This window comes from Haliotis asinina, chromosome 2, assembly GCF_037392515.1.
Source record: "Haliotis asinina isolate JCU_RB_2024 chromosome 2, JCU_Hal_asi_v2, whole genome shotgun sequence".
Classification (NCBI taxonomy): domain Eukaryota; kingdom Metazoa; phylum Mollusca; class Gastropoda; order Lepetellida; family Haliotidae; genus Haliotis; species Haliotis asinina.
The window spans coordinates 8985177-9013005 of NC_090281.1; the positions used below are offsets into that span (position 1 = coordinate 8985177).

The 27829-nt window shown below is 37.9% G+C and overlaps 2 protein-coding genes across 2 annotated transcripts; one reads left to right on the plus strand and one right to left on the minus strand.

Annotated features, from left to right (window-relative positions):
• Window positions 1-880: 880 nt before the first annotated feature.
• On the minus strand, window positions 881-10100 carry LOC137273203 (protein shisa-5-like). Its single transcript, XM_067805700.1, has 3 exons — window positions 9960-10100; window positions 6129-6437; window positions 881-3338 (listed from the first exon to the last, which is right to left on the minus strand). The coding sequence occupies exons 1-3, from the start codon at window positions 9994-9996 to the stop codon at window positions 3154-3156; spliced, it is 531 nt and encodes a 176-aa protein (XP_067661801.1). The 5' UTR covers window positions 9997-10100; the 3' UTR covers window positions 881-3153.
• A 1182-nt stretch (window positions 10101-11282) lies between these two features.
• Window positions 11283-25893, plus strand: LOC137272249 (rho GTPase-activating protein 17-like). The gene is made up of 3 exons (XM_067804609.1): window positions 11283-11686; window positions 20112-20411; window positions 24147-25893. The coding sequence occupies exons 1-3, from the start codon at window positions 11626-11628 to the stop codon at window positions 24578-24580; spliced, it is 795 nt and encodes a 264-aa protein (XP_067660710.1). The 5' UTR covers window positions 11283-11625; the 3' UTR covers window positions 24581-25893.
• Window positions 25894-27829: the final 1936 nt, after the last annotated feature.

Consider the following 27829-nt stretch of genomic DNA (forward strand, 5'->3'; position numbering starts at 1 on the left):
GTTTACAATTCTTCCCTGTGCACACAGACCCAAAACTCATTCTTCAGACCAGAGACAGGCCAGTCTTCCAGGAAAATCCAACACTAACTACTTGAGCCTTGAGGAAGTGACCACATTATTGGGATAACATTAGCTACATAGTAAACCAGATGAGAGTTCACCTTTCCAGGTAAACATTTCATTGGACACTTCCAGCTAACAGTGACTAGAGAGGTTCTAGATACTGACAGTACACAATCACTGCAGCAGCTGTACAGCCAACATGTCAGTTATGTAAATAAATCCTCATCAGTACTTTACAGGCTTGTATACAGTTTCCTCCATTACCTGTGAATCTTCATGTGCAGTCACAATTGTAACCAGTGGAGAAGAGAACCTTGCTCCTCTTAGTGAGGTCACCTTAGTTGTACACCACTGCTGCAGGTTAAAGTGTTTGCTCATCATGCCAAAGACCATGGTTCGATTTTCCACATGGGTACAATGTGTGAAGCTGCATTTCTGTGAGATTGCCGCAATATTTGTAAAAGTGCCATAACAATAAACTCACTCACTCACTCACGGGAAATGGATGAAGAGAATTAGGTTTTCTGTTGCTTTTAGGAACGTTCAAGTACCAGTAAGATCACAGAAACAGACATCAGCAACAGGTTTCACATACTGTATTCGGTGTAATACTACACTGTGATTGGCATGTGCTTAGAGCTTGTCCCTCAGTGATGTGGATGAGGTGCTATAAAAGTACTCTTATTATTGTTATTTGGAGATAAACACAGGCCTTTCGCGTCCTTTGCTCGGAGACTGGAGGAATAAGGTGCTTACATGCACATGTAATACTGACAATGACACAATATTTCATCAAATCATTACCATAAAAAAATACTGACATAAAACATAACTTTATGTATGATCATTAAAAGGAAGTGGAACAAAGCATCATGTCTGACAGTGATTCTGTTGTCCATGTTGTTGAACGAACTGAAGCATAAACTATTTAAGCACTTTGAGAAAACTCCCAGGAAACTGATTGTGACACTTATCTTTGGCTGAACAACACAGGTCTATTTCTTATCATGTGCCATCCTCCAAACATTCACATAGTAATAAGTGCAAGGGTGGCTATGGTTTCATTCACAAAGAAAATCTAATAAATCAGACAAGTGAAGGCCAGAAGTCAGAAAATACAGAAGTGATGCATGTTGTAGATGTGTTACATTTGAAACCTTCATCCACAGGTGTGGTGCTCTGAAACATGATCACAGTGTGAGTGAAGGAATTTGGTTTTATGTCACTTTCAGCAATGTTCCAGCAATATCCTGCTGGGGGACACCTGGGGCTTCACACATTGTACATTGAACCAAGGCTTCAGCTTGACAAACGGATGTTTTAACATTTGGCTACCCCACCCCATATCATGGTATGTTCTACACAGTGTGTTATCACCTGAATATGTGTAACATACAGCCAAGCAAATTAATCACAAGCTGTTACATCCATACTCTCGTATCATTAGTTACAAACTTATCAAAGCCATTCCAACAATTGATGAATGGGTTATAAACTATCAATATTAACTGCCCTTGTTGGATCAGTGCCAAATATCATAAACAAGTTATTATAAGTTGAAATAGTTAAATATTCTGCAAATACTACGCATCCATGTATGAAACACAACCACTTTGGGCACTGACATATCTGTAGTAACATTGACTGCAACCAAGAGTCTTGCTGTGCACTGAAACATCCATGGTAACAGATTGCAACTTAGAGTCCTGCTATCGATCACTGAAGTATCAGTGGCAACAGACTGCAATCAAGAGTGATCCTGTTGATCACTGAAGTATCCACAGAAACATAGACTGCGAACTTGAGTCCTGCTGTTGATCACTGAAGTATCCAAGGTAACAAAGACAGCAACAAAGAGTCCTGCTGTTGATCACAGGAGCATCCATGGTAACAGACTGAAATATCCAGGGTAACACAACAAACATGAAGTCATTCTGGTTGTCACTGAAGTATCCACAGAAACATAGACTGTGAACAAGAGTCCTGCTGTTGATCACAGGAGCATCCATGGTAACAGACTGAAATATCCAGGGTAACACAACAAACATGAAGTCATTCTGGTTGTCACTGAAGTATCCACAAAACATTATCAGTCCCAATTCCCGATTCCCAATTTCTGTCATTCACACTTCGAAAATGTAAACAGCAATAGTAAGATAAACTGCCAATTGTGGCTATAGTTATAATCAAACCTGTGACAGTACAGATGTTCCACCTGCTGAAATATGCTGTGTCTGTGTCATTTTCAAGCTTCCATCTAATGTGTGTGGGTGAAATGGAGGAATAACAGATTATTCAGAGATCTCACAAAAATAATTAATGGCAGTGGTTAAAGAATAAATAAAATATTGTTACAATGGTGTTTCATAAGCAATCCCTTAAGATGTTTACAAATCACAGAGCTACTGTCGTTCTATTGAATACTTTTCTCAATAACTGACATGTTTAAGCAGAGTTCATCAGAAGGGAAATTACTATTCCCCAAATTTTGATATTGGTTCATATTTGTTTTCTTGGGGAGGGCAGATCTGCAATCCATGAAATATGTCAACATAAACATTCTGTCATCACTGTTCCTCTTCCACCTGACTGGCGAATAATCTAACAAAATTGTCATCTACAGGCAAGACAAATCATGTTCAACACACAAAATCTTCTCAGCCTCTTAATATTCTAGGAGTTCATCCTTCCACTGCTTGAGATTCGTACTCCCCCTCAATGTTAATAAATCTCAGACAAATTTCTTGCCTAACCAAGAAAAAACAATGATGTAAATATAGCAAGATTCTACAAATGATCACAAAGTTATTTCACATTAAGATCTCATAAAATATTCTACTGATGAAGATATAACATTCATGAGACTTCTAATCTCAGTCCTATTTCAAGAGCTTTTTCCCCACATTCTTTTTTTCATTCTAGAATATGGAACACAGAATCCATAAAATAAGAATAAAATTGGTCCAGCCTGAATTAAAGAATTTTTTGTCTACTGCCACCATGACAACAAGTGAGAATCCAATGTCCATTCATGTCTATAAGAACTTTTGGCACTTTGTGCATTGTCCAATCACATTTTGCGATACACATCTAATATGGTTCAGGAGGTGGTGCAGAGGCTTTCTGCAAAAATGATTGGTCCATTCCTCTTGTGTATCCAGCTGAGTCCATTTTTTGTTGAGGAGGCTGCCACTGTTGGTCAGCTGCTGCCATGGGATACGGGGGAGGTCCAGGATGATAACCTGTTTGTGGAGGCCCAGGGTATGGAGGTGGAGCTGTTAAAAAAAAATGATAGTGAGTGATTGAGTGGGTTGGGTTTTATGCTGCTTTGAGCAATATTCCAGCAATCAAGGTGGTGAACACAAGACATGGGCTTCACATATTGTACCCATGTAAGGAATCCAACCAGTGTCTTCGGCATAACGAGCAAACACTTTAACCACTAGACTACCCAGCCAGCCCAACAGTGAGTGAGCTAGGTTTCACGCCTCTGTTAGCAATATCATTGTGAGGGATGCAGATTTCATGGACATGAGGAGTTCCAGTTCATGGTGCCATGCTATGTATTGATAAGGTTTGACACCAAATTGGTGACTTCAGTGGAAGCTTTCAAAACCAACAGCTCTCCAATCTGGTATGCTCTCAATATTGGCACTAGAATTTGGTCCCAAAGTAGGAGTTAACTTATGTTGGTAGTAGAAATGTGATGTTCATATTGCCCCATATGGTCTACATTATTCATAGATGTAATTAAAATATCCTGGAGAAGATATTTAACCTGAATGTAAACCGTCATCAAACCGTTTAGCATCTGTTTTGTCTGGTAACTTTCATCTTACTGTAGGGCGACATATTGGGTCAAAGGAACAACGTGTCAGTTAGCCCCGTGCAAGGATTCTTAATTTAGGTCACTGACTCTGTTGTTTGTTTTCTGCATTGAATGGCTAAATTGTTGAACCAATAACAACACAGTGGATTACCATCGACATTAAGCTTATTGATGTTGCAAAATGGTGAAAAAACCCCAAAAAACAGAGAATTCAGTCGTATGTTACGGTAAAAAGAAGATCATTCTCGGGTTGCAAAGGGAAAAGTTCTCTAAGCCGGCATGCCCTTTATTCTGGCATTCATATATCTTTTCTGGTCCCAATGAACCCTGGTTTAGAGGGCTTCCACTGCATATCAAAATCTGAAGAGACAATATCTCCTGTAATTATACTGATTTCATTCTAACTAATAAGGTTTAGCTCTGTATAATTATGACTGTTTATTCCAGAATATCAACACATGTTTATAGGACACTGTTAGGTGAAAGTAAATAAAGGAAATTGGCAACTGATAGGGGATGGTTCAAGTTAAATTATTCACATTCATTACTGGAAACATATATTTCAACCTCCTAGCTTATGTCAATATATAACATAATTAGATGTGCATTCATGGAAAGAACAACAATGCAGTGATGAGTAAAGGTGAAGGAACAGGTTTTATGGATGATCAACTTCTTTATTTTCACAATGGTGATGTTTCGGTATGGATTCTTATACCGTTTTCAAGCATATGGAAGGACATATTCACATCCGCTGACACAACCCTTCCATAAACAGGGATCAGGGTATATTTCTACCGAACCAATTAGACACTTTGAGCAACAAATATTAATCTCTGGCTTCCGTCACTAATCCTCCATTAATTGGTCCCCTCAACGCTGTAATTCCCCCACCCCTGGCTTCACACTAATCACTGGTTATATCAACAACTCTAGTTATATCCTTTCATGTTTTTGTTATGTCATCTCCTCAATTATGTTGCTGTTATTGTTAATCTCCTCAGCTACAGCTCATGTACCTGTATATAAACTGTTACACCTTGTCCTCCCATATGCTTGAAAACGTATAAGAATCCATACCGAAATGTCGCCATTGTGAACATGAAGAAGTTGATCATCCATAAAACTTGTGCCTTCACCTTTAGCTCAGCAACTTCTAAAATGCCTCTAAAACAGTTCAGTGATGAGTAAATGAAACATATATGCAAATTAACTGTTATACCAAATAGCACCATACAAACTGAGATGACCCTGTTCATCCATTCATGCATACTTCTGAGTACTCATTGTTGTAGACTTCAACACTGGTTAACCAGGTCAGCTCTCTAGGCAGTCTTGATCATGCAAGGCTCATATAGACTTTGCAGAAAATGAACCTTATTATAACTACAATCTATATACATAGTGGCGTGTTCAAACTAGGCTCCTCACAGGCGCTTTGTTTTTCCCACGATCATAGGATGACAGTCGCCAGGGCTCATCTTATTATCAAATTCAACTCCTTGGGGAGTATACAACTCTTACAGCCACTAGGTGCACAAGGTTTATGTGGCTTTCTCATACGTACAAGGTACCCATTCACAGCTGAGTGGACTGGGACACGTTCACAGAACTTTGTTCAAGTTTACTGCACGTTATTGTGTTTGCCACTCGTGCATGCTCATGGTGCATAAAAACTACTTATAGAAACAGGGAAAAAGTCTATTGTAGGCTTAGTGAAAAGGAATGTCTTTAGGGCTTTCTTAAAAGAGTTCAGATTTATGGTGAGTTTGAGTTGGATTGGTAGAGTGTTCCCTAAAAGAGGCGCGACATGCTGAAAACTCCTCTTTCCAAAAGAAGAGAGCCAAGCTTTAGGTACTTTCAGGAGCTGTTGATCCTGGGGACGTAGAGTCCTGGAAGGCACATATTGGGTTAGGAGAAATGAGAGATATGATGGGGCAAGGCTGTTGAGACACTTGAAGACTAGGCACAGATCTTTGAAGTCTACTCAGTACTGAACAGGAAGCCAGTGCAATGATTTTCAAACAGGGGTTATATGATTATATTTTGGTTGAAATGTGACGTTCTACTGTCAGCCAACATCAGTGGCTATCGGATAATGAATAATATAACCAGTTCTGAATCTGACAGTCATAAAATAGACAAAGAAATCTTCTAATCATACATAAGACTAACCCTGTCAAACTTATCAAATTTTATGAACAAAAAGCTCACTGTGTACCCAGCAATATGTTACCTTGTCCAGGAGGAGGATGTGCTGGATAGTGTTGGTAGTTCACTGGCTGTTGTGGCATCGGTTGCTGTGGCATCAGTTGTTGTGGCATTGGCTGCTGTGCTGGGTACAATATCGTTTGATTGGCTGGGTATGTAGTAGTTGTTGTTGTGTGTGCTTGAGGAGCAGGTGAGTAGAGTGTGCGGCCGGTGTACCCATGTCGTCGACGACACACACAGAAACAGACGATGATGACCACGATAATTATCAATACTATTATTCCAACAATTATACCGATGATACTGGACATTGTTGTTGAAGTTCTCTCGATATCTGCAAAAACATATTCAACATTGTTCAATATAAACTCATCAAAGAGTTATTAGTGACCATGATCAATTTATTCAAGATTTTTTATTCAGTATCTAAGGTTTCCAGACCAGATTGCATGTGTATATCACGTCAAGTATGACAAAAGCATATACATATACAGTGTTCCCAGAAATTATTGAGAAAATCTTTGTTTTTTTCTAATGATGCTAAGATTGGAAAAAGGGCTTTCACTATGCACTAAGCATACTAAATAAGGGAGACAACTCTTGAAGGCTTAGAAGGCAGCTCATTACGTCAAGAGTTATCTCCCTTGTCTGAACAGACGGCTTCCTGTGTTGACATGGCAGAATTTACAGCAAGAGAGAAAAGAAAGCTCATTCTAGATGATTTTGAAAGGGGTGAGCCTGATGCTAAAGTGTTAGCTTGTAGACGAAGTATTCCTCTGTCTACAGTATACAGAACTTTGAAGAATATTCAAACAGGAACCGGGATAGAGCACAAAGCAGGGGCAGGTCGACCTAGGAAATTCAGTGTTGTGGATCGCCGAAGACTTGGGCAGATTGTGAGTAGGGGCAAATTGAAAAGTGTTCAGAACATCAGAAATGAAATGATCAGCAGAGGAAGTCCTCAGGTATGCAATGAAACAGTTAGGCAGGAATTACAGAGACTTAATTGGGTGAAAAAACGTGGAATTCCCTCGCCGTTGATGAAAGATGCACAAAAGGAAAAACGTTTAAACTGGTGTCGGGCTCATGAAAATCAAGATTGGGATAATGTTTTCTTTTCGGATGAAAGTTCTGTTTGGCTTTTCCCTAATTGTGTGAAAATTTGGACCAAAGATACTGTCAAACCTATCTACCACCGACCAAAACATAGCCCGAAGTTTCACATGTGGGGTGGCATATCAGCTCGCGGAGTGACGCCATTGTGTGTTTTCACGGGAAACTTGACAAAAGAAAGATACGTTGACATTCTAAATGGTCACCTTCTTCCGACAGCACAAACATTGTATGAAGATGATTGGATTTTCAGCATGATAATGACCCAAAACACACTGCGCGCTACACAAAACAGTGGTTGTCGGGCGAAAATGTTCAAGTTTTAGACTGGCCCAGTTACAGCCCAGACCTAAACCCAATTGAGAATGTGTGGGGAGTCATGAAGGACAGAATAAACCAAAAGGGACTGAGAAATATTGAAGATATGAAGGCCGAGGTGGTCCAATATTGGGATACCCTGTCACACGATTACCTACAAACTTTGATGGGTAGTGTGCCTAGGCGTATTCAGGCATGCATTGCTGAGCGAGGAGGTCTAACAAAGTACTAAAACAAGACTGAGACTGTAAAAGGATTATGTTTTAACATGTTTATGTAAGTAAAACGCCAGAAGTTAATAAACGTAATGAGTTACATGACGCAACATGAATCTCAATAATTTCTGGGAATACTATATCATCAACATTTTTGTGGACTTTCAATTTCCCATCACCAAAGTAAATACAACGTTAACATAAAACAACTTTGTTGTCACCCTTAGCTTCTAGCATACTACTGACTGGTTTGTGTACAGTTAGAAAATATGCAGTACTAAACTCTAAGCAATAATGTTTATAAAACTGTTAAATGATTTTTGGTTTCTATTTTGTTTAATGCTGCACTCGGCAACATCTCGGCTCTGTGGCAGCAGTGTGGAAATAACTAAGTCTGGATAAGACAATTCAGTGATAAACAGCATGAGCATTGAACTAAGAACTGCGAAGGGTCTTCTGTAACATATGCTTGTCGCTAGAGGCAACTGAAGAGATTGTCTGGTCAGGCTCACGGACTTTGTTGACACATGTCACCATATCCCAACTGTGTAGGATTAATGAAGCAAGTACAGAGTAAATGCCTCACATGTACTCAGGCTACAATCATCAGCATGTACAGCTTAATCTCTCTCTTACTGGCTTTGTGACAATGTTTATGTTACCCCAAAGATCTGCATGAATTTTACAAGGGTACATAGTGACACCACTGTCTCATGCAGACAATGTACAGTGAATTTGTGAACACTAAGATATGACTGAACTGCCATGACATTTTACTCCAAATAGCCAACTGAGTTACATGTGCACTTCAAAGTGGTAGCTATGATCTGTGACAGCATGGTCTATCCCATGCTAGTGTATCAGGTGAATGTTATTGGCACTCACAGCTGAGTAACAATTTTTGGTGTACACGGATCCACTGATGTCTTCTTAATTGTTAACAAAGAAATTCACTTTTTTCTATGAGTCTGTGAACTCTCCATAGCCATGAATTACTTTGGTTAACAGTTCACCAACAGCCTTACATCAGTCCTTGGTTGTAGGAGAGTAAGTATAGTTTTACTTCACTTTTAGCAATATTGCAGCATCATCAGAAATCAGAAATGGACTTCACACACTGTACCATTTGGGGAATCAAAACTGGGTCTTTGGCTTAACCTTGAACTATCTTTGATAAAGTGTATATGACAAACAAGACTAAACACACAACAAAGCACAGGATCTGAATGTCAGCTTTACAAAATATACACCCTACATTTACATTCCTTGGAACATCAATGATGTTTTATCCTTTTTCCATTGGTATATAATGCGGTTCGATTACCCACAGTAAATCAGAAACAACAGTGTATGGTTTAAAACCCCTAGAACCATCAACTACATAAAACAAATCTGCAAAATCTAATTAATCAACAGAATGTTCTTTTAGCTGATGGATTTCAGATCAGATTATTGTATTAATTTTGATGAAAATTATGCTTTAAGATTATCAAATTCACAATATTCTTCTATACATCATGTACATGTATAATGTTTCAGGCCGTTTGTTTCCAGCCATATTACAGGAAGTGGTGACGCTACAGGAAATGTTTGCCACCCAAGAAGAAAAGAAAGAAAGCTTAAACCAAACCCTAACCTATCTCTGAAACCCTAACCTATCCATGAGTATTAGTGGAAAGGAGTATTGGTAAACATAGTAAAATAGTCACAAAATGAATTGGTGAATATATTCTATAATCGCACCCAGGAAGTGGCTTTGATGCTGATACCAATTTAAGCTTATGGACAAATTATGTTTCATGTTTTCTCACAGGATCTTGCCCGTGAAGATGAAATTTTGTGAATGAAACAGATAATTCATCATTCCCATGAATAGTGCGAAAATGGTATGAGTATCTAAATTTCGACATCAAATGGGCATATGGTCTCAGTTTCGATCGCGAGTTTCTGTTTCGCTATGAACATGATGAACAGCTGATGAATTCGTGCTGTGGTTTCAGTGAACTTTGACAACGTAACATTAGAACGACTATCATGATTACATGACTATATGACGCTGTTTATCCACTCTGGGGATAAATGAATAGTTCTTGGATTTGTCATCATCTACCTCAAGCATTGTTTGATGATCAGAAGAATTTAAATGTCACTGTAACAATGATACAGCTCGAATATAAACCTAGATTAAAAATCAACATGGTTCAGCTTACAATCGTCGTGGAAATCGAGCAACCTTCGAGAAGTCATGGTGTTGATCTCAGTCGAACTGAAACTTATTGCCCGTTTAAATCTAGTATATGTTTTCTTTCCCACTGATAATTCGAGAGACGTAGAACGCAAAAACTTGAGTGAGTCCCTCTTCCTCAGTTTCACATTGGAAATTACAGCGCCCTCTATGTATTGGTGGTTAATATAAAAGGTTAGACTGGTTGGTGGAACGAAGTAACAAATAATGAAAGATACTGGGAAAAGTTTCTGTGTGTATAATTGATTTCAGTAAGGAGAGGGATTAAGCTGAAAGAAAACAAAATACACCTAGGGACTCTATCCATATGTTTATACTCTACATTTCTGGTGAAAGTAGGATAGACCTTTTGTCTTGATATATGTGATATGTTCACTTGTCATATAAATGTTCAGAGAATTCAGCTGTGTTTTTGTCCAAAGTGAGGGCTGAGTATACTGATAATACGCTTGTGGAGTCTTTGGGGTATAAGAATTAGATCAAAAGAGAATTAGATCAACATTCGTCATACAGTAAGGTTTTAACATCTATGTTTTCATATAGATGCAGATTATGCTCAGATTTGTTTCAACCATCTCAGGTCTGTTGAGCACATTCAGGAATGGATTACTCCTGCCCTGTGTCCTCACCAAGAGTTCCCAGCCTCAGTTCAAGAATTGCAACTTCAGTTGCTTGAAGGTCAAATATGTGCATATTTTTTGTATTACACTTGCAAGCATATGTGTGTATGTAAGTAAACAAATAAATCTATTCATGCCTGAAACATTTTGACATTTTGACATTATGTATGTATGACCACTGTGTACGTTTGGTTGACTGATTCTAAGTTTCAAATTGTACATATTGTATATAGTGACCAGTGTAGTGTTGGTCTTGATTACACAATGTTTAAACTTTTAGTTTGTATAGATATAGATAGCAATGCAATATATATTTTCAGTTTGATCTGATTAGCTATTTATGACCTATTAAAGGTCCCAGATCCACTTGGACCATGGCATAAATATACTAAAAGTAAACTTTAAAGATTTTAGTCAATGTCTTGTCTGGTATTGATCAGATGAAATATAAACTTGAAGGTAAACACAGTTACAGTAGATTGTGTTAGTTATTGTCCATTTTTATTTACCAATCATTTATAGTAAATCCCCTACAAAAATCCACATTCCACGTTCGTATTTTCTTTTGAATCCAATTTAGTAAAAATTCGCACTTGTTCCATCTTAATTCCCAGGATGACATTTTTACTATCTTTCCAGGGACGATAACGCTACCACTTCCGGTTTTATGTCAAACGTGAATTTGACAGACAAAGACGAGACAATGTTATAGCGAATCCGCTTGTTCTAATGCGTCGCGCGAACCAAGTCTTGCTGTCTGCAGGTTTAGGACAGAGAATATGTCACAAGCGACGTCTGCACATTGTGGCACATTTTTGTATCAAAACGGCAGCACGTTACTGTGCAATTTGATGTGACTCACAACTCACATTGTATTTTTTAACCCGGCGTTGAACCGGCTTCACTTGGTTTTTCGAAAATTTTCAAGTGTGCTGTGATTGTACGTTGCAACAAATGTGTTGCAAATTTCATTTTACTTGTTATTTTATATTTGTGTGACCGACTTGTAAAATGATGCGAAAATTAGCTGCAACGGATTTTACAAGTACTACTGGCTACTTCGATGACAGTTGTAAGTACTTTTCCATATTTACGCTATCGTTCTGCATTTACCGCCATATGTGTATTTCTATAAAACGCTTTTGCAGAGGATGAATTTATAGCTTTTGTTTGAAAAAATGTCACGAATCCTTGTTGCAAGTTATTGTACGCTAAGATGATCTAAATAAACTTATATATTAACTTTGGGCATGGTAATTATAAACAAATCTACAAAGAGAAAAAAACCAGAAGCATATTTATATCTTGAATGCAGTGCAAATGTTTGTATGATTTAAAGAAATGTCACAGATGACTTAACATTTCACACATTTGTTTTGCATTCCCTGTCTCAAAGTGTCTGCCTTGTTATCACCTTCTCTTTGTATTTTGTGCTAATTTTGAAACCTTCCAAGATATGGCAACAGGCCCAACCAGGTTGGGTATGACATGGTATAGTTTCCTTGGCAACACAGAAGATTTCTAAAGGAGAAATAGGGGGAAATTAGCTGTATGGTTTCTACTGGTTTGAAAATAACTTAGTTTAGGTCTGGAGGTGCAATGTTGCTAATTATTTATGATAAGTAATGATTATTAATAATGCTAGATAACATGCTGGTGCATGGTACACAGTTTAAGGGTATGCAGAGATACACAGGCCTGACATCCTTGATGGTATCTGAATCTGTATAGTGGCCTTAACTATTAACATTAAAGACTCAGGTAAGGAAATAACCCCTTTTCAAGTTGTGATCTTGATTTGAAACACTAATTCTTGTACATACACATCACTATCCCTTCATACTTTTTATATTTAAGTGTTGATCTGTACATTGTAATCATGATGGAGGTAACTATTTATCCTAGTTAGTGGCCATTAGTGGCCATTGTATGTTTCAAGTATGGATAATGATGAAAGTGCTATTTACTGCTAAAGTCTAGCATTGAAACACTTGATAATGTCTTCTACAGACTACAGTGTTTCTCAAATAATTTTGTGCTAAAATAAATCCATTACATATTCTGCTAAAGACATATTCCAGTGCACAACAAACAGTTGGACACAACAGCATAAAAATGTTATGTGTAGCTGTTGACAATGCAGTTATGTACAGTTTTATTAGGAATTTGCTGATTCTGTTATATGCATTCAGGTCATCTTATACACAGTTGTTTGTAAACTAATGATTAACAAATTTGGAAATTTCATGGAATAGTAACATACAAGATATATTGTAAATATCACATGATCTCAGAGGATGGGGTGAAGAAGTTCTCTGATATAAGAGTATTAAGATGTGATAAGAAGAAAATGTGGTGATATCAGACTGTGCCAAAAGCTTTCGAGTTGGCTAGGCCATGCATGGCTTTTATTAGGGCTGCAATGATGCAATGAATTCATTTTTAGAAAAATGTGGTGAATATCATAAGTATTGGTTTACAAATACATTAACAGGTAACAAAATAAATTAGTTTGACTATGCTGATTGTACTAATTTATGATGACAATGACCAGTGACCACATCACTTTCCCATTCTATATACTCTTAAAAAAAAGTAGGGGAACCTGAACTTTAAAGTCTGCTAGAAAGAAAACCCATTGAGGAACGCTACAATGACATTCATCTTGTGTATGCAGCGTCATTTCACAATATCACCAAATGCAAACACAATGCATGGGAAGCATGTGCACAACGTGGGAACCTCCTACACTTGCATATGTGACCCACCCTGGAATACAGGAGGAAAATGTCAAGAGAAGTGGACACGAATTTATTCTTCCAAAAGCAAACATGGCGGGGACACTCCCCAAACATCATAATGCGAAACTACATACATGTTTATGTCCTTGGACATGTGAGCAATAGATAATATATTAATAAAGTTCACTCTTATGTGAATCTGGTTCAGGGCTTAGAATTACATAGCAGTGACAATGTGGCCTCGTTCTAGGATAGTGAGGGAAATATATTCATCATAAATATTTCCACAAGAAAAAGTCAGTATTATATTCACATTATCAATTATCTGTAATAAGTGTTGCTTTGTACAGAAGGCAATCAAAATATAATAATGAACCCTATATTTTTTACTGAATGGTAGTATTTTCCATAATTAGCCTAAGAAAACTGCTTTTGTGTTGTCAGGCGAGTTTTGAGCCGTCTGAGCAATACTGTAACCATATTCATTCATAACTCGATTATCTCACTTTGATGCATAGAAATGTATGGGTAAGAAGGTTTTACGGATGCTTCATTGCCTAGCTGATTCAGGTAACGTCAAATTGACAAAATCATGTCCACAACATTACCAAATGATTCAGACATTCAGGAAAAGTAATAATACATCTTAAAATACATTTACAGTGATATACTGATGATATATGTACTCTAACTCCAAATATTTACTGACAGCCAATTTGCCACAGGCGGGAAAAGGACACAGTAAGATAGCATCATATCCAAATGGCTAGATTTGCAGTACACACAGTTTCATGTTACTTAACATATGTACATTTGTGTTCATCAACATGTGGCATGAAGATATACAGTACAATGGATATGATAAAGTCATAATTACCTGGAATACAGGAGGAAAATGTCAAGAGAAGTTATCACTAATTTATTCTCTATAAAGCAACATGGCGGGGACACTTTCCAGCCAATCAGTGGTCTGGATTTCCATCGATGCAGTTGTCTCAGAGTTGTTTCCCTTAGACCATGGCCAAGTGAATTTATATCAATGTGGTTGTCCCAGAGTTACTTCCCTTAGACCATTGTCAAAGTGAACAACGTCCCTTAGAATAAATAATTACATATGCATCTGCCATATTCCCCAGTGACCAAACATGATCATATTCTAACACATGGGGGTGTCATTATGAATCTTGATAAATGACCGTAGACCATTTTTTCCGATAATTTTCTTGCATCTGTGCATGGTCAAGGTTTTCAGCGTCAAATCACTCACTACTGACTGAAAATTGTAAACCTGAACTTTTCATGTCATACTCCAGTCACCTAACAAGGGGGATAACTGAACGAACAGCTTTGCTTTTAATGAAATCCATGTGGCGATGCATTCTCAAAACATCCATTATTATTGAATCAACATTGATTCAATCCCATATATTTTCCATTTCTGACAGTCATATATTGATAGTACAGTTCCCCTATGTTTTTTTGAAGAGTATGTAATAGTGTTTCTATTAGACAGCCTGGCTTGGATCGTCAAGATACTGAACATCAAAAGAATTTTTGGAAAGAATGAAATCTCATGAAAATACGTGTTCTTGTTTGTGTCTTCTACAGACTATTTAAAACTTTTGTTTGCTGTTCAGTATATTTAATTCTAATGATCATGAATTCAATTCATGAAAGGATACTGTTTGATTTTCAGATCATGTGAATGAGCCTTAATAAGAGCCCAAGCTCTTATCATTATCTCGTCATCACATGAACTGTTCTGAGTGGTTTTGCTAAAAGATCCAAAGACCTGGGAGTACTTTATCTTTTGTCAAAGTACTCTTTTTGAGTGTCAGTTGGTTGATGTCATTATACTGTTAAGATTACACCCTAGAAGAAGAAACAAACCCTTTGTAACACTGATTCATCATTCTTGTCCACTAATCAGATAGATAAGCTGAAATAACATTTCAAACATGGTGTCTTCACTCAGAAGATTATATAAAGCAAATTCTTAAAGGTCTTCTGATCCAGGGCAATTAATGTTTCTTGCCAGTGGTTTAGTTACGATTTTTTAATGTCTGAGTAGTATAATGACTGATACAGTTTTTGTGTTTTTTACCTCGATATTTTATCATGTCATGTAAAAAAATGATGTCTTCAGGCACATATGAAGCCTTTTATTTTGTATAAGTCCGATAGGCTGCAAATCTTTATGTTTAGATAGTATTGAGGGTTGGTTGGCCCAATTTTCATAGCAAAAATCAAGTGTAAGCTCTAGCATTTTTTTATTTAAAAAAATCTGAAAATTAGGTGTAATTTTTACTTAAAGGTCACATGCAACCAAAAATTCAAACATAATTAACACACAATTTTTAAAAAACATTTTTTTTGATATACGTGTACATTTATTGAGTAATTCGGTGTCATAGCCTAGAATATGATTATATTTGACAGAACACATGTCACGTGGGGAACAATACAGCAATATTTCTATTTCCACTGATGCCTCAATATAAACACATTTTTAAGAAAAATGGCGAGAACTTGTAAGGTATCCTCATTATTTGTATTTAATGTATTACACGAGTTTAATTGAATAGTGCTTTACATTTGATAGGCTTGGGAGATATTTTAATCTCAGATCATGATACTTTTCACAAATAAACAGGACGCGAAACTCGTCCTCCGTAATGTTGAGATCACATTGTAAACAGAGTGATTGATATACCTGCTCATTTGTGTTTCCATGTATGTTGTTAATATTAAAACACAATTATCACTTACTCATGACATATAATATATACTGCTGCTTGTTGAAAAACAAATTAACAAAATTATAAGCGTACAGTCGCGATTCAGAAGTGCAATATTTTGTACTTGGATTTACTTTCCTCAAAACGAAGCCCACAGGAGACCGAACCCAGTCAGAGCGGGTGGGTGTGCACTCAAGTGTAACGACGACTCCCGATTGGCTGGTTCATTTGCTGATATGCTGAAGGCTCATTGTGTGTACAGAAAGATGATTTGTTTGATGGGCATTTTAGAAGTATGACGAGTCACAAGAAAATAAGATTCTTTATGGGTAACAGCTTTTTTTATTGTACTTGATGCATCGTTTCAGTATAGATTCCTATATCTTTGTCAAACAAAATCATATACATGAGAAGAAGTTGTTATCCATAAAGACTGTATATAGAGATGTTGGGTTTTGTAAATACATATTCTCTGAATTTGAATCCATACTCCGGGCATGCATTCTGTTTCAAGCTCCGCGAACCTATTCACTGCGCAGCACATATGTTGAAGCCACTTTTTCCCCCAGTGCTGGGGAAAATTTAGTAACTTGTTTGAACTCTGATTAACTTTATAGCTTGAATTGGCACTTTTGATGATTTGTTTCGGTAAGTGCATACCGAAAGGTATCAGAATCTGCAAAGGTGTATGTTACGTTGCATGTGCCCTTTAAGTACACAACAAATACTTATATCTATTTTCTTATCTAACAATGAAGTTCCATTCGTTTTCTCAAAAGAGTGTCAGTCCATATGTTTTTTCAGGCAATTAAAGTTGTATGCAAAACAGTGATTACTTCTAATCCACATTTGGTTGTGTCAGCCTACACATTATTTGTCACCATTTACTTGATAGTCAGTTAATGAATTTATAACAGGTATAATTAGTGGTAACAACACTCAGATTACCTTTCAATGGTTCCCACTTGGCACTTGTCATGTATGGAGTAAATACTCAACATTAAAGTTTGATGTGGCAAGTGTATTACATGTTATGTAATATGTGTATGGAAGTGCAGCAAAAGGAGTTAACGCTGAGTTACAAAAACAAACATTGATCAAAGGATTAACTGATACCACACTGATTGAATGATTACTTTTATCTTCCGCAGTGGATTTGTCAAAAGGTAGTGTTTATGTGTGTAGATGTACTAATGTATACTGAATACAGCCTGTTGTAAAGTGTATGTTTAAAGACAATGTCCTTCCTTCTAAGGATTAACCGCCAATACATTGATTACTTGTTCATTGGCTTACTAAATTACTGTTTTAAAGAGTGGTGGACATCATACATTAGTTACAGATGTGCTATCTTGGGTGACCATTGAGACTATAAACCAATGTGGAAAACCTGAAATGATAATTCTTAGCATATTAGAGTTTTAAGACACATGACATGGAGCAGGATTATGTACCAGCTGTAGATCAGATGAATGGCATACTGTTCTTTTATGTGGATATTGATGGATATATTCAGTGTAGCCTGACATTGTTGCTATAATTATAGTCTTCTTTTAGTTTTAATATTTGCATTTAGATTTTATTCATTTGTTGTATCATTCAGCAGAATCTTATGACAGATAACATACACTAGGTCGTGGTTTGTGCGTGTGTGAAATATTCATGTTTGCAATCTATGCAATGTCTAGATATTACAGTCATGTTATAAATTCACTATAAGTGTAAACAGATTGTATGTTTATTTATTAAGTTTCAAAATGCACAGTTTGGTGATAATAATGTGTCCATTTTTATAGCACCAAACTCCACATAAGGCATTATTGAAGCCCATTTATGTAGAATCTTTTGAAGAGAAAAGGTTTGAGATGATGCTAAAGTTCATCAGGGAGGGAATTCTATTTGACAGATGCCATGTTCTTGTACAAGGACTTGTACCAAGGTTCCACTTTAGTACACAGAGCAAATTAGCCAAGGATGAACTGAGAGTTCTTGTTGGCGTCTGACGAAAGAGGTGTTCTTCAAGATACACAGGTGCTGTGCCATGAATGGACAGATAAGCAAGAGTAAAGATCTTATAGTCAATGTGAACGTCAGTAGGCAACCAGTGAAGAGACATCAGAATGGGAGTGAACTTCAGTAGGCAACCAGTGAAGAAACATCAGAATGGGAGTGAACTTCAGTAGGCAACCAGTGAAGAGACATCAGAATGGGAGTGGACTTCAGTAGGTAACTAGTGAAGAGACATCAGAATGGGAATGAACTTCCGTAGGTAACCAGTGAAGAGACATCAGAATGTTAGTGAACTTCTGTAGGTAACCAGTGAAGAAACGTCAGAATGATAGTGAACTTCAGTAGGCAACCAGTGAAGAGACATCAGAATGGGAGTGAACTTCCAGAGGTAACCAGTGAAGAGACGTCAGAATGGGAGTGATATGGCAATGTTTTGGTTGTAGAGAAGCTAGGCGAGCAGCTGTGTGATGGATTTGTTGCAGCTTTTGGATGGACTTTTGTGAAACTGCAACTAACAAGCTGTTGCAATAGTCAAGTTGTGAGAGAATGAGTGTTCTCGCGAAGGCATCCTGTGTCAAGAGATGTCTGATCTGTCCAATATTAGAGATGGAAGTAACATTTTCTGCATTGATCCAAAATGTGATTCTGCATGGAGAGGTCAGATCTGAGTAGAACACCAAGATTTCTGACATATGGAAAAGGCTGAATGACCATGTTTCCAACTTTCAACTGATCATGTTGTGATTTTGCTAACATGCTACTTGTGCCAACAGTCATGACCTCTGTCATGTGTTAATTTAGTTTTAGTTGGTTATTGAACATCCACGAACCAATTTGGTCTGTCGCATCTTCAATTCTAGTAAAGTCAGAAATGTTATCACAGCCCCTGGTAATATCATCAAAAGACTGAGTATCGTTGGCATAAAGCTGATGGTTAGTAGTCTTCTCACAAAACAGGTCACCAATATCTTTGGTATACAAAGAGAACAATACAGGACTGAGAACTGATCCCTGTGGTACACCACAAGGAAGTGTAGCATACATATGATAGTAAACTAATTAGGATTACATAACCTAAATATAAAGATGTACGTTCTCTTCACTATTTTTGAGTCCTAACAGTTTTTACCACTGGCACATGATTAAACTTCAAAGTGTTTTCATTTGTTTTCATAGTAATAAAGTAAAATAACTTCATCTTTGTTGATCAGTCTATACTTGCACTATCAGTTGCACATGCGGGTTGTGCAGCAAAGGTCAGAGTCATGAATTCTGGGATATCATCTGGGTACTCAAGGGAGAAAAACAATAATCATGATAATAAAAGCAGCAACCAGTCCACAGAAAATGCTCTGGATCAGTGTCCCTTTATTTGATGATTCCGCCATAATACGCATTTCACACTCAGATGTCTTAAATTTCGCAAGGCTCAAGTTACAGGGGGACTGTTAATTTCCCTGATTTGTGTTCTCAAGCTCTATTATATACTTAGAAAAATGCTTCTTAACTTCTGGCTTGGCTTGGGACAATCATTGGTGTCACTAGTACATGTTAGTATTAAAAGGGGCATTAAATGTTTTGTAAAACAAAATACGTTTGTTTGGTCTCTGTGTTGGTCTAACTTGGAGTTATTTCTGTGGAAAGATACAAATGGTTTCTAAGGTTGCACTGTACAGACATTTTAGGAACAAAGTAGAAAAGTATGATATCATATTAAGAAAAACCAAACTTAACTTCTTAAGCTATGAGACCCCCTCCTGACCCCCCACCTCAAAATATACTTTATTCTCAAAATGTTGAAATGTCAAATTTAGTTGCCTCTTTTGTCGTGCATTCTCATGTTTCTTGAACATTCATGTGCATGTGAAAGTTGTTGAAATTCATTTGGTTCATCAGAGATGTTTGTTTGTTTTTCAAAATCTTACAAAATGTTTTGTTTGAAATGTCTCCCATGGCCTTTCTAAGTTTCAAGTGGTGTTTGAATTTCTCTATTTTTGTCCTGTTGCAGACTACAATGGTGGCCACAGGGAAGTACACACAGGACCATCTCTGGTTCTTATCGTGGGCCTCACCATGGCGTTTGTGGGAGCAGCTATATTGATAGTGGTCATCTGCTGTGTATGCAGGAAGCGCCAGCCTCCAGATTCCCAGGGTGCCATGTACGAACGGGCAGCAACATCAGACGGCCAGAGTGTGGTCACCTCCTACCCCCTCGGTCCAGTAACAACAGGTAGTGCTCAGTCCACCCAGTCTGGCATGACAGTGGCCAAGACAACGTCAACCGCTGCATCTCAAATGTCCAGTGGAGGTAGGCTGGTCTCTGTGAAGAGTCTTGCTTTACTAACCATTGCTGCAGCCATTTGTCGCTCCTTGAATGTGGGGATTCACGACAGACTAGATCTTCTCATTGCTTCAAGCTTGACCATCATTAGCATTGCGATTTGGGGCACAGTGCTTCCTGCTTGACTGTCATGTGGTGTTTGGATTGGGAGCACATTGCTTCTGCATGTCTCAGTCATTAGCTCTGGGAATCCAGGGCATGGTGCTTTCTGATTATCTGTAATTACGTGTGGGGCTACAGGGATCAGTGCTAGATCCTGCTTATCTGTTGTAAATTGTGGTGTCATCTGTCACTCAAGAGCTGCTCCATGGCTTATTATACATCAGGTCATGTGCTTCCTGCTTACCTGTCATTAAGTTTGGTGATTCACGTCAGTGTAGGTCTTGAGTGCTTCTTGCTTGCCTATGATACTATATTGATCATCATGTCTATAATCCCATGCAGGGACTACATGCTAGATACCTAGTGATGTAGCAGCAATAATTTCATGGTTGCTGATATCATGCCCATGATACGCCATGTTGACTTACAACCCATCACATACCATCACATATCAAGTTGTGATTTGTGTAAACAGATTCTGTAGTTAAGCTGCTAAAAGAATGAATGTTGACGCATGAATTACTGTATTGGGATATGAATCATATCAGATAAGCACACCTTATTGATAGACCTATGCTGATATCCCCTGTAGTCATGGTAGTTGCCACACGCGTGACTTTTCACTGTAGACAATTCCTTTTAGTTTACCCGTGTAGTTGTGACATGCATGTCTTTCCACTATCAGGGATTCCTTTCAGTTAATCTGCGTAGTTGTGGAATGCTTGTCTTTTCACTGTCAGGGGTTATTTTCAATTAACCTTTGACGGTGTCACATGCATTTCTCTCTTGCTGTCGGGGATTTCTTTCAGTTAGTCCGTGCAGTTCTGACATGCTTCTCTTTCCACTGTTAGGGATTACTTTCAGTTAACCTCTGAAGGTGTCACATGCTTTTCTCTCTCACTGATGGCATTCCAGGCCACATATCATATTATGGGTGCTTCGTGCTTATGTCATCCTGGGATATGTCTTGCGTGGTAATTCTTATAGGTTATGCCTGCTTGTCTCACCCTGTGGTATGGCATGTCTGGATGTTCCTATAGTCCATGGCTGCTTGTCTCACACTGGGATATGTATGGTATTTCTTTATAGGGGATGCTTGCTTGTCTCACCGTAGGGTATGCCATGTCTGGTAGTTCCTATAGGTGATGCCTGCTTGTCTTGCCCCGGGGTATGCCATGTCTGATAGCTCCTATAGATTATGCCTGATTGTCTCATCTTGGGCTGTGAGAGACCTGGTTGTTCTTAGAGGTGATGCCTGCTTGTCTTTCCACAGTTAGGGATTCCTTTCAGTTAATCTGTGTAGTTGTGACATGCTTGTCTTTCCCCTGTTAGGGATTCCTTTCAGTTAATCTGTGTAGTTGTGACATGCTTGTCTTTCCCCTGTTAGGGATTCCTTTCAGTTAATCTGTGTAGTTGTGACATGCTTGTCTTTCAACTGTCAGGGATTCCTTTCAGTTAATCTGTGTAGTTGTGATGTGCTTGTCTTTCAACTGTCAGGGATTCCTTTCAGTTAATCTGTGTAGTTGTGACATGCTTGTCTTTTCACTGTTAGGGATTCCTTTCAGTTAATCTGTGTAGTTGTGACATGCTTGTCTTTCCCCTGTTAGGGATTCCTTTCAGTTAATCTGTGTAGTTGTGACATGCTTGTCTTTCCACTGTTAGAGATTCCTTTCAGTTAATCTGTGTAGTTGTGACATGCTTGTCTTTTCACTGTTAGGGATTCCTTTCAGTTAATCTGTGTAGTTGTGACATGCTTGTCTTTTCACTGTTAGGGATTCCTTTCAGTTAATCTGTGTAGTTGTGACATGCTTGTCTTTTCACTGTTAGGGATTCCTTTCAGTTAATCTGTGTAGTTGTGACATGCTTGTCTTTTCACTGTTAGGGATTCCTTTCAGTTAATCTGTGTAGTTGTGACATGCTTGTCTTTCAACTGTTAGGGATTCCTTTCAGTTAATCTGTGTAGTTGTGACATGCTTGTCTTTTCACTGTTAGGGATTCCTTTCAGTTAATCTGTGTAGTTGTGACATGCTTGTCTTTTCACTGTTAGGGATTCCTTTCAGTTAATCTGTGTAGTTGTGACATGCTTGTCTTTCCACTGTTAGGGATTCCTTTCAGTTAATCTGTGTAGTTGTGACATGCTTGTCTTTCAACTGTTAGGGATTCCTTTCAGTTAATCTGTGTAGTTGTGACATGCTTGTCTTTCAACTGTTAGGGATTCCTTTCAGTTAATCTGTGTAGTTGTGACATGCTTGTCTTTCCCCTGTTAGGGATTCCTTTCAGTTAATCTGTGTAGTTGTGACATGCTTGTCTTTTCACTGTTAGGGATTCCTTTCAGTTAATCTGTGTAGTTGTGACATGCTTGTCTTTCAACTGTTAGGGATTCCTTTCAGTTAATCTGTGTAGTTGTGACATGCTTGTCTTTCCCCTGTTAGGGATTCCTTTCAGTTAATCTGTGTAGTTGTGACATGCTTGTCTTTCCCCTGTTAGGGATTCCTTTCAGTTATCCTGGTTGTTCTTAGAGGTGATGCCTGCTTGTCTCACCCTGAAATATATCTTGCATATTAGCTCTTATAGGTTATGCCTGCTTGTCTCCCCCAACATATGTATCACTCTTTAGTTTCTATGGGTTATGCCTGCTTGTCTCACCCAGGATATGTTTCGTGTATTGGTTGCTATAGTTTATGCCTGCTTATCTCACACAGGATATGTCTCGCTTTTGGGTTTCTCTAGGTTATGTCTGCTTGTTTCACCCGGGGGTATGGTCTTGTAATGTCTATATGTTACCCATTTTTAAGCAGACATTTAGGTATGCAGTTATTGGTTCCAAGGGAGAATGGTGTTTTCAGTATCTCATGCTTTGCTCTATGTTTAAAGATTCATTTGCACTGAAAGTTAGCTGTATTTGTTTCCTGACCAGTGTGCATGCTGCATACCTGTAGTCTCAGCAAGATTGCATGTAATATATTAGAATGACAATGTTTGTACGTAATAACACATACAGTAGGTTTGTCCAACCTGATATATTTGCTTCAGATTTCTTTTACATCAATTTGAGACATATTAATGTAGGAAAGATAGCCCATCTCAACGTCTGAGACAGGTGAATTTTGTCGGGGATAGGTTGAAAAAAATCTCTACCTTGGCTGGGCTAGATTTCGGCTGGACTGGTAAATAAAACTGACCAGCCAGTCTTTGGACAGGCTAGATTTTCCAAATGTTTCCTACATTGGACAGTAAAATCTTGTAGAGTTTAATCCTGTAGAGGTTTGTGCTCAGAACCTTCCCCAGGAACTCATGATGGAAGTATGTTTGAGGTATACTGGATTGCCCAATGATAGCTGCTTGTGTGTATTCCTGTATATGATAGTGTAGATGGTGTGGAGCATTGTTACACCTTTAGTCGCAGGTTTCACTGGCCTAGACTGAATGTATAGGAGCCACCACGACATGGCTCGAATACTCTAATTGCTGATATCAGCACAACATTCATTACTCAAACAAATCAGATAAGTCAAATGGCTCTCTTCGACATTTCTGCAAGTTAAAACTTCAAACATTTTATGTTTTGTCACGGCTTATGCTCAATGTTTTCCTCTCCAGGTCCGCCGATGCCTCAACCACCGCAGCCAGGTCAGATGTACGGAGGCCATCCAGGACTTCCTGGACACCCCGGACACCAGCCTTATCCAGGATATCCTAATGCAGCCAACATGGGTCCACCGTATATGTACCAAGTCCCTCAGCCTACCTTCCAGCCTATGACAACCCTGGCAGTGTTTGGAGCACCGGATGGAGCCCCACCTGAGAACTCCCAAGCCAATACCTCTGGGGGAACACCCATGCCATATTCTCTGTACTCCCCTGGACCAGGGGAGATGAAGCAGCCTTTGCCACAGGGGGTACCACATCATTTACAGCAAGAATTTCAGCGCCAAGTTAATATGGCCACCCAGCAATACAACACAAACCAGCAGCAATCATCTGAGTTTCCACGACAACAAGCCACTGCCCCACCTCCACCTGCTCCCATGTAGATGTTTTAGGCAGCTTTAATGTATCTGAACCTTGTTTGACGACTTCAATTCGTGTATATAGACTTTGAATACAACAGTGGGTGTTACACACTATATTGACACATGAGTTCACTGGCCATATTGCTGTATTTGGCTCATGGGAGGTATATATTTCATAATGCAGTATTGGTTTGATATGGCATTTGCTGTATGGCTTTGTGGCTTACCTGGACTCAAATTCAAGCAAGTTTATTTCCTAGTCTAAGCATCGTGGCCATACATCATAAATTTATTCAATGTCAGATTGTAAATCTACAGCTGTGTTCACATAAATCTCAGCTGCTGTGAAACAAATGGCATTATTTTGGAATTTTGAAAGGACTGTGATGTAACTTGCCCAGGTGAGCTTCCAAGTCTTGGTACTGTTTTATTTGCTGTATTTCCAACTGATGTTTTTATGACAATGACAGAGTTTATATGTAATATTAACATTCTATTACCATCCTTGCAGACATAGCTAAATGGCCATCTGACCAGGTTGTGTGTCATGTGACAGGTCATGTGATTACAGTGATCATGTAACATCATGTGATTGCTGATGGATTTGATCATGGTGCTTTTTCATATACCCATTTGGAGTCACAATACAATATTTTTATGGTGCATGCGAAACTTGTCTCAGTCTGCGTACACCAGTTTCACAGTGTTTATAGTTTTTACATGATCAAAATCTGCATAACTGAATATACATGTACTAACTTGTGTTAGGCATCTTACAAGTGTAGACATACAGATAAAGTGTATGGGAAAAAGGAAATTAATGGTAGTAAACAGTGTGGCATGCTGTATTTTGATAGATTTATGTCATTTTGTATCAGTGTTTCTCTGGGCATCCACAGATACATGAACTCTTCTTAAAGTGGCTGACTCGTGCCACTATTGTACATAAAGCTTGCGGGATAAATGGAGGATTCTGTTTTAAATTTGAAATAAATTCATATTATGGTTCCCTGACACAAAATTAGGGTCAGTATACTTTTTGCAAACCTAAATATACTCATGGAAAGAAATAAGGGAACACATGAAAGTTCATGTGTTCCTTTATTTATTTCCAGAATTTTACTCACAGTGCAATACAAACCTTGTGAAGAACCTGGAAAAGAATAAAGGAACACTTGTACTTTCAGCTGTTCCCTTATTTGTTTCCATGAGTATAGTTACTGAATGTGCAAATTACTGATTGCTTTTGTGGAAAGATGGAATTAGTGTACACCCTGCATTCAGACATATTTTCAATGTATGTTTCATTTGTTTTGAATAGATATTATATTGAATAGATAGACATTTCTGTGTAAACAACCTTCCTCTATTATTTAGAAGATCCTTAGATAAGCCCCAGAGAACTTGGTGCAACAGCTAGATACTGCTGTGGAACATGTACTGGTATGTAAAGTGTCCAGGCAGTGTAATTATACCTATCTAGTGTCAGCTTTACCCAGTGAAGTAGTGGCACTGGTTCACGACCTGTAGACAATATTCAAAATTAAACATTGTTTATTTGCGGCAATGTTTGATTTCATGTACAGACATTTTAAACCTTTGTACAAAGTTTTATGTTGATGGTGTTTCAGTTTGTGTTTTGTTGTCTTCTGTGTTTCTCATCATAGATTTGTGTTCTTCACATGAAATACCTCATGACTGGTAGCATTACACACAATATCAAAAAAAGAGCCAAAATGTTTTGTTTTTTAATTTCACTTGATTTTCATGTACCATTGTCGTTTTATTATGGAGGTAATGTCACTAGTGTTTTTCATATATTTTTTATCATCATTTCTTATTTAAATTTTTTTCCTTCTCTCGCTAAAAACATTTGAATGGTTTACATCTGGCATGGTGTTACTTGAGTTTCAAGCTGCTTTGTTATGTACAGGACTTAACAATTTTCTTGTAACTGAAAAACGTAACATGACTTGATGAAGCATTGTCATTCCTGCTGAGGTGGTATTCAGGAGAGTCAGTATAACACCTGAATAGAGTGACAAATCAACTGGGTTCATTGTCTTTCCATAACATTGCAATAAGCAAGCATGAAGTTGTGAACATTTTTGTGCTTCTCAGTTGTCCCCAGCAGAGTTACCTCCGCTGATTTCATTTTCATCTTAGTTTCATAGGTTATAACCAGAGATACTCTCTTTGTACAAATATTTAACCAAAGATTTGTGGTGTGACATGAAGTATTAGTTTAGAGTAATTTCTTGCTCATGTTTGGTTCATAAAGAGTTTTTAAGGTCTGTTGTGATGGCCACTAAGTCCTTCATAGTTCATTATCTAATGTGTTTGTCTTGATTATTATCAGGGTAAGTACCCAGGACCCATACTCTTAGTCCGCAGTAGAATGTGCATGGCAGTATGCTTAGAAGGGGACATTGATTTACTCTTGCTGACAAGTATTGTGTTGTTACAGAAGTGAGGTATAACACTGTGACTAGAGAATTTAGCAAATATATGTTATTGCTGAAAGTTGATGTGAGGTGAAAACATCAGCTGAAAATACTAAAATTATTAAACATGTAATTTTTCAGTATTTGATGATGAAATTTAACAAGTAATTGATACACATTGTTTTATCTACAGAAAACATGTGTCACTTATTATAATGATTTATTTTGGTGAGGTTTCATGTAAGTCATGAAATAAATTCATGATTTAGAAATGAAAACAAATATCAGTAAATCTGTGTGGAACATTTTACAAATAATAATATCCATCTGACCTAAATTAATATAAACATGGGGTGTGTCTGTCATGTATGGGTTCATTTAAGAATGAAGTCCATCTGCTGTTGTTACCATTATGGGCATATTCATTCTGACTGGTTAGAAATATGTGCAAGCTTGAAAGCTTTCTGATTGGTTAGAAATATGTGCAAGCTTGAAAGCTTTCTGATTGGTTAGAAATATGTGCAAGCTTGAAAGCTTTCTGATTGGTTAGAAATATGTGCAAGCTTGAAAGCTTTCTGATTGGTTAGAAATATGTGCAAGCTTGAAAGCTTTCTGATTGGTTAGAAATATGTGCAAGCTTGAAAGCTTTCTGACTGGTTAGAAATATGTGCAAGCTTGAAAGCTTTCTGATTGGTTAGAAATATGTGCAAGCTTGAAAGCTTTCTGATTGGTTAGAAATATGTGCAAGCTTGAAAGCTTTCTGATTGGTTAGAAATATGTGCAAGCTTGAAAGCTTTCTGTGTTGCATGTGTCATTCAAGAGCTGT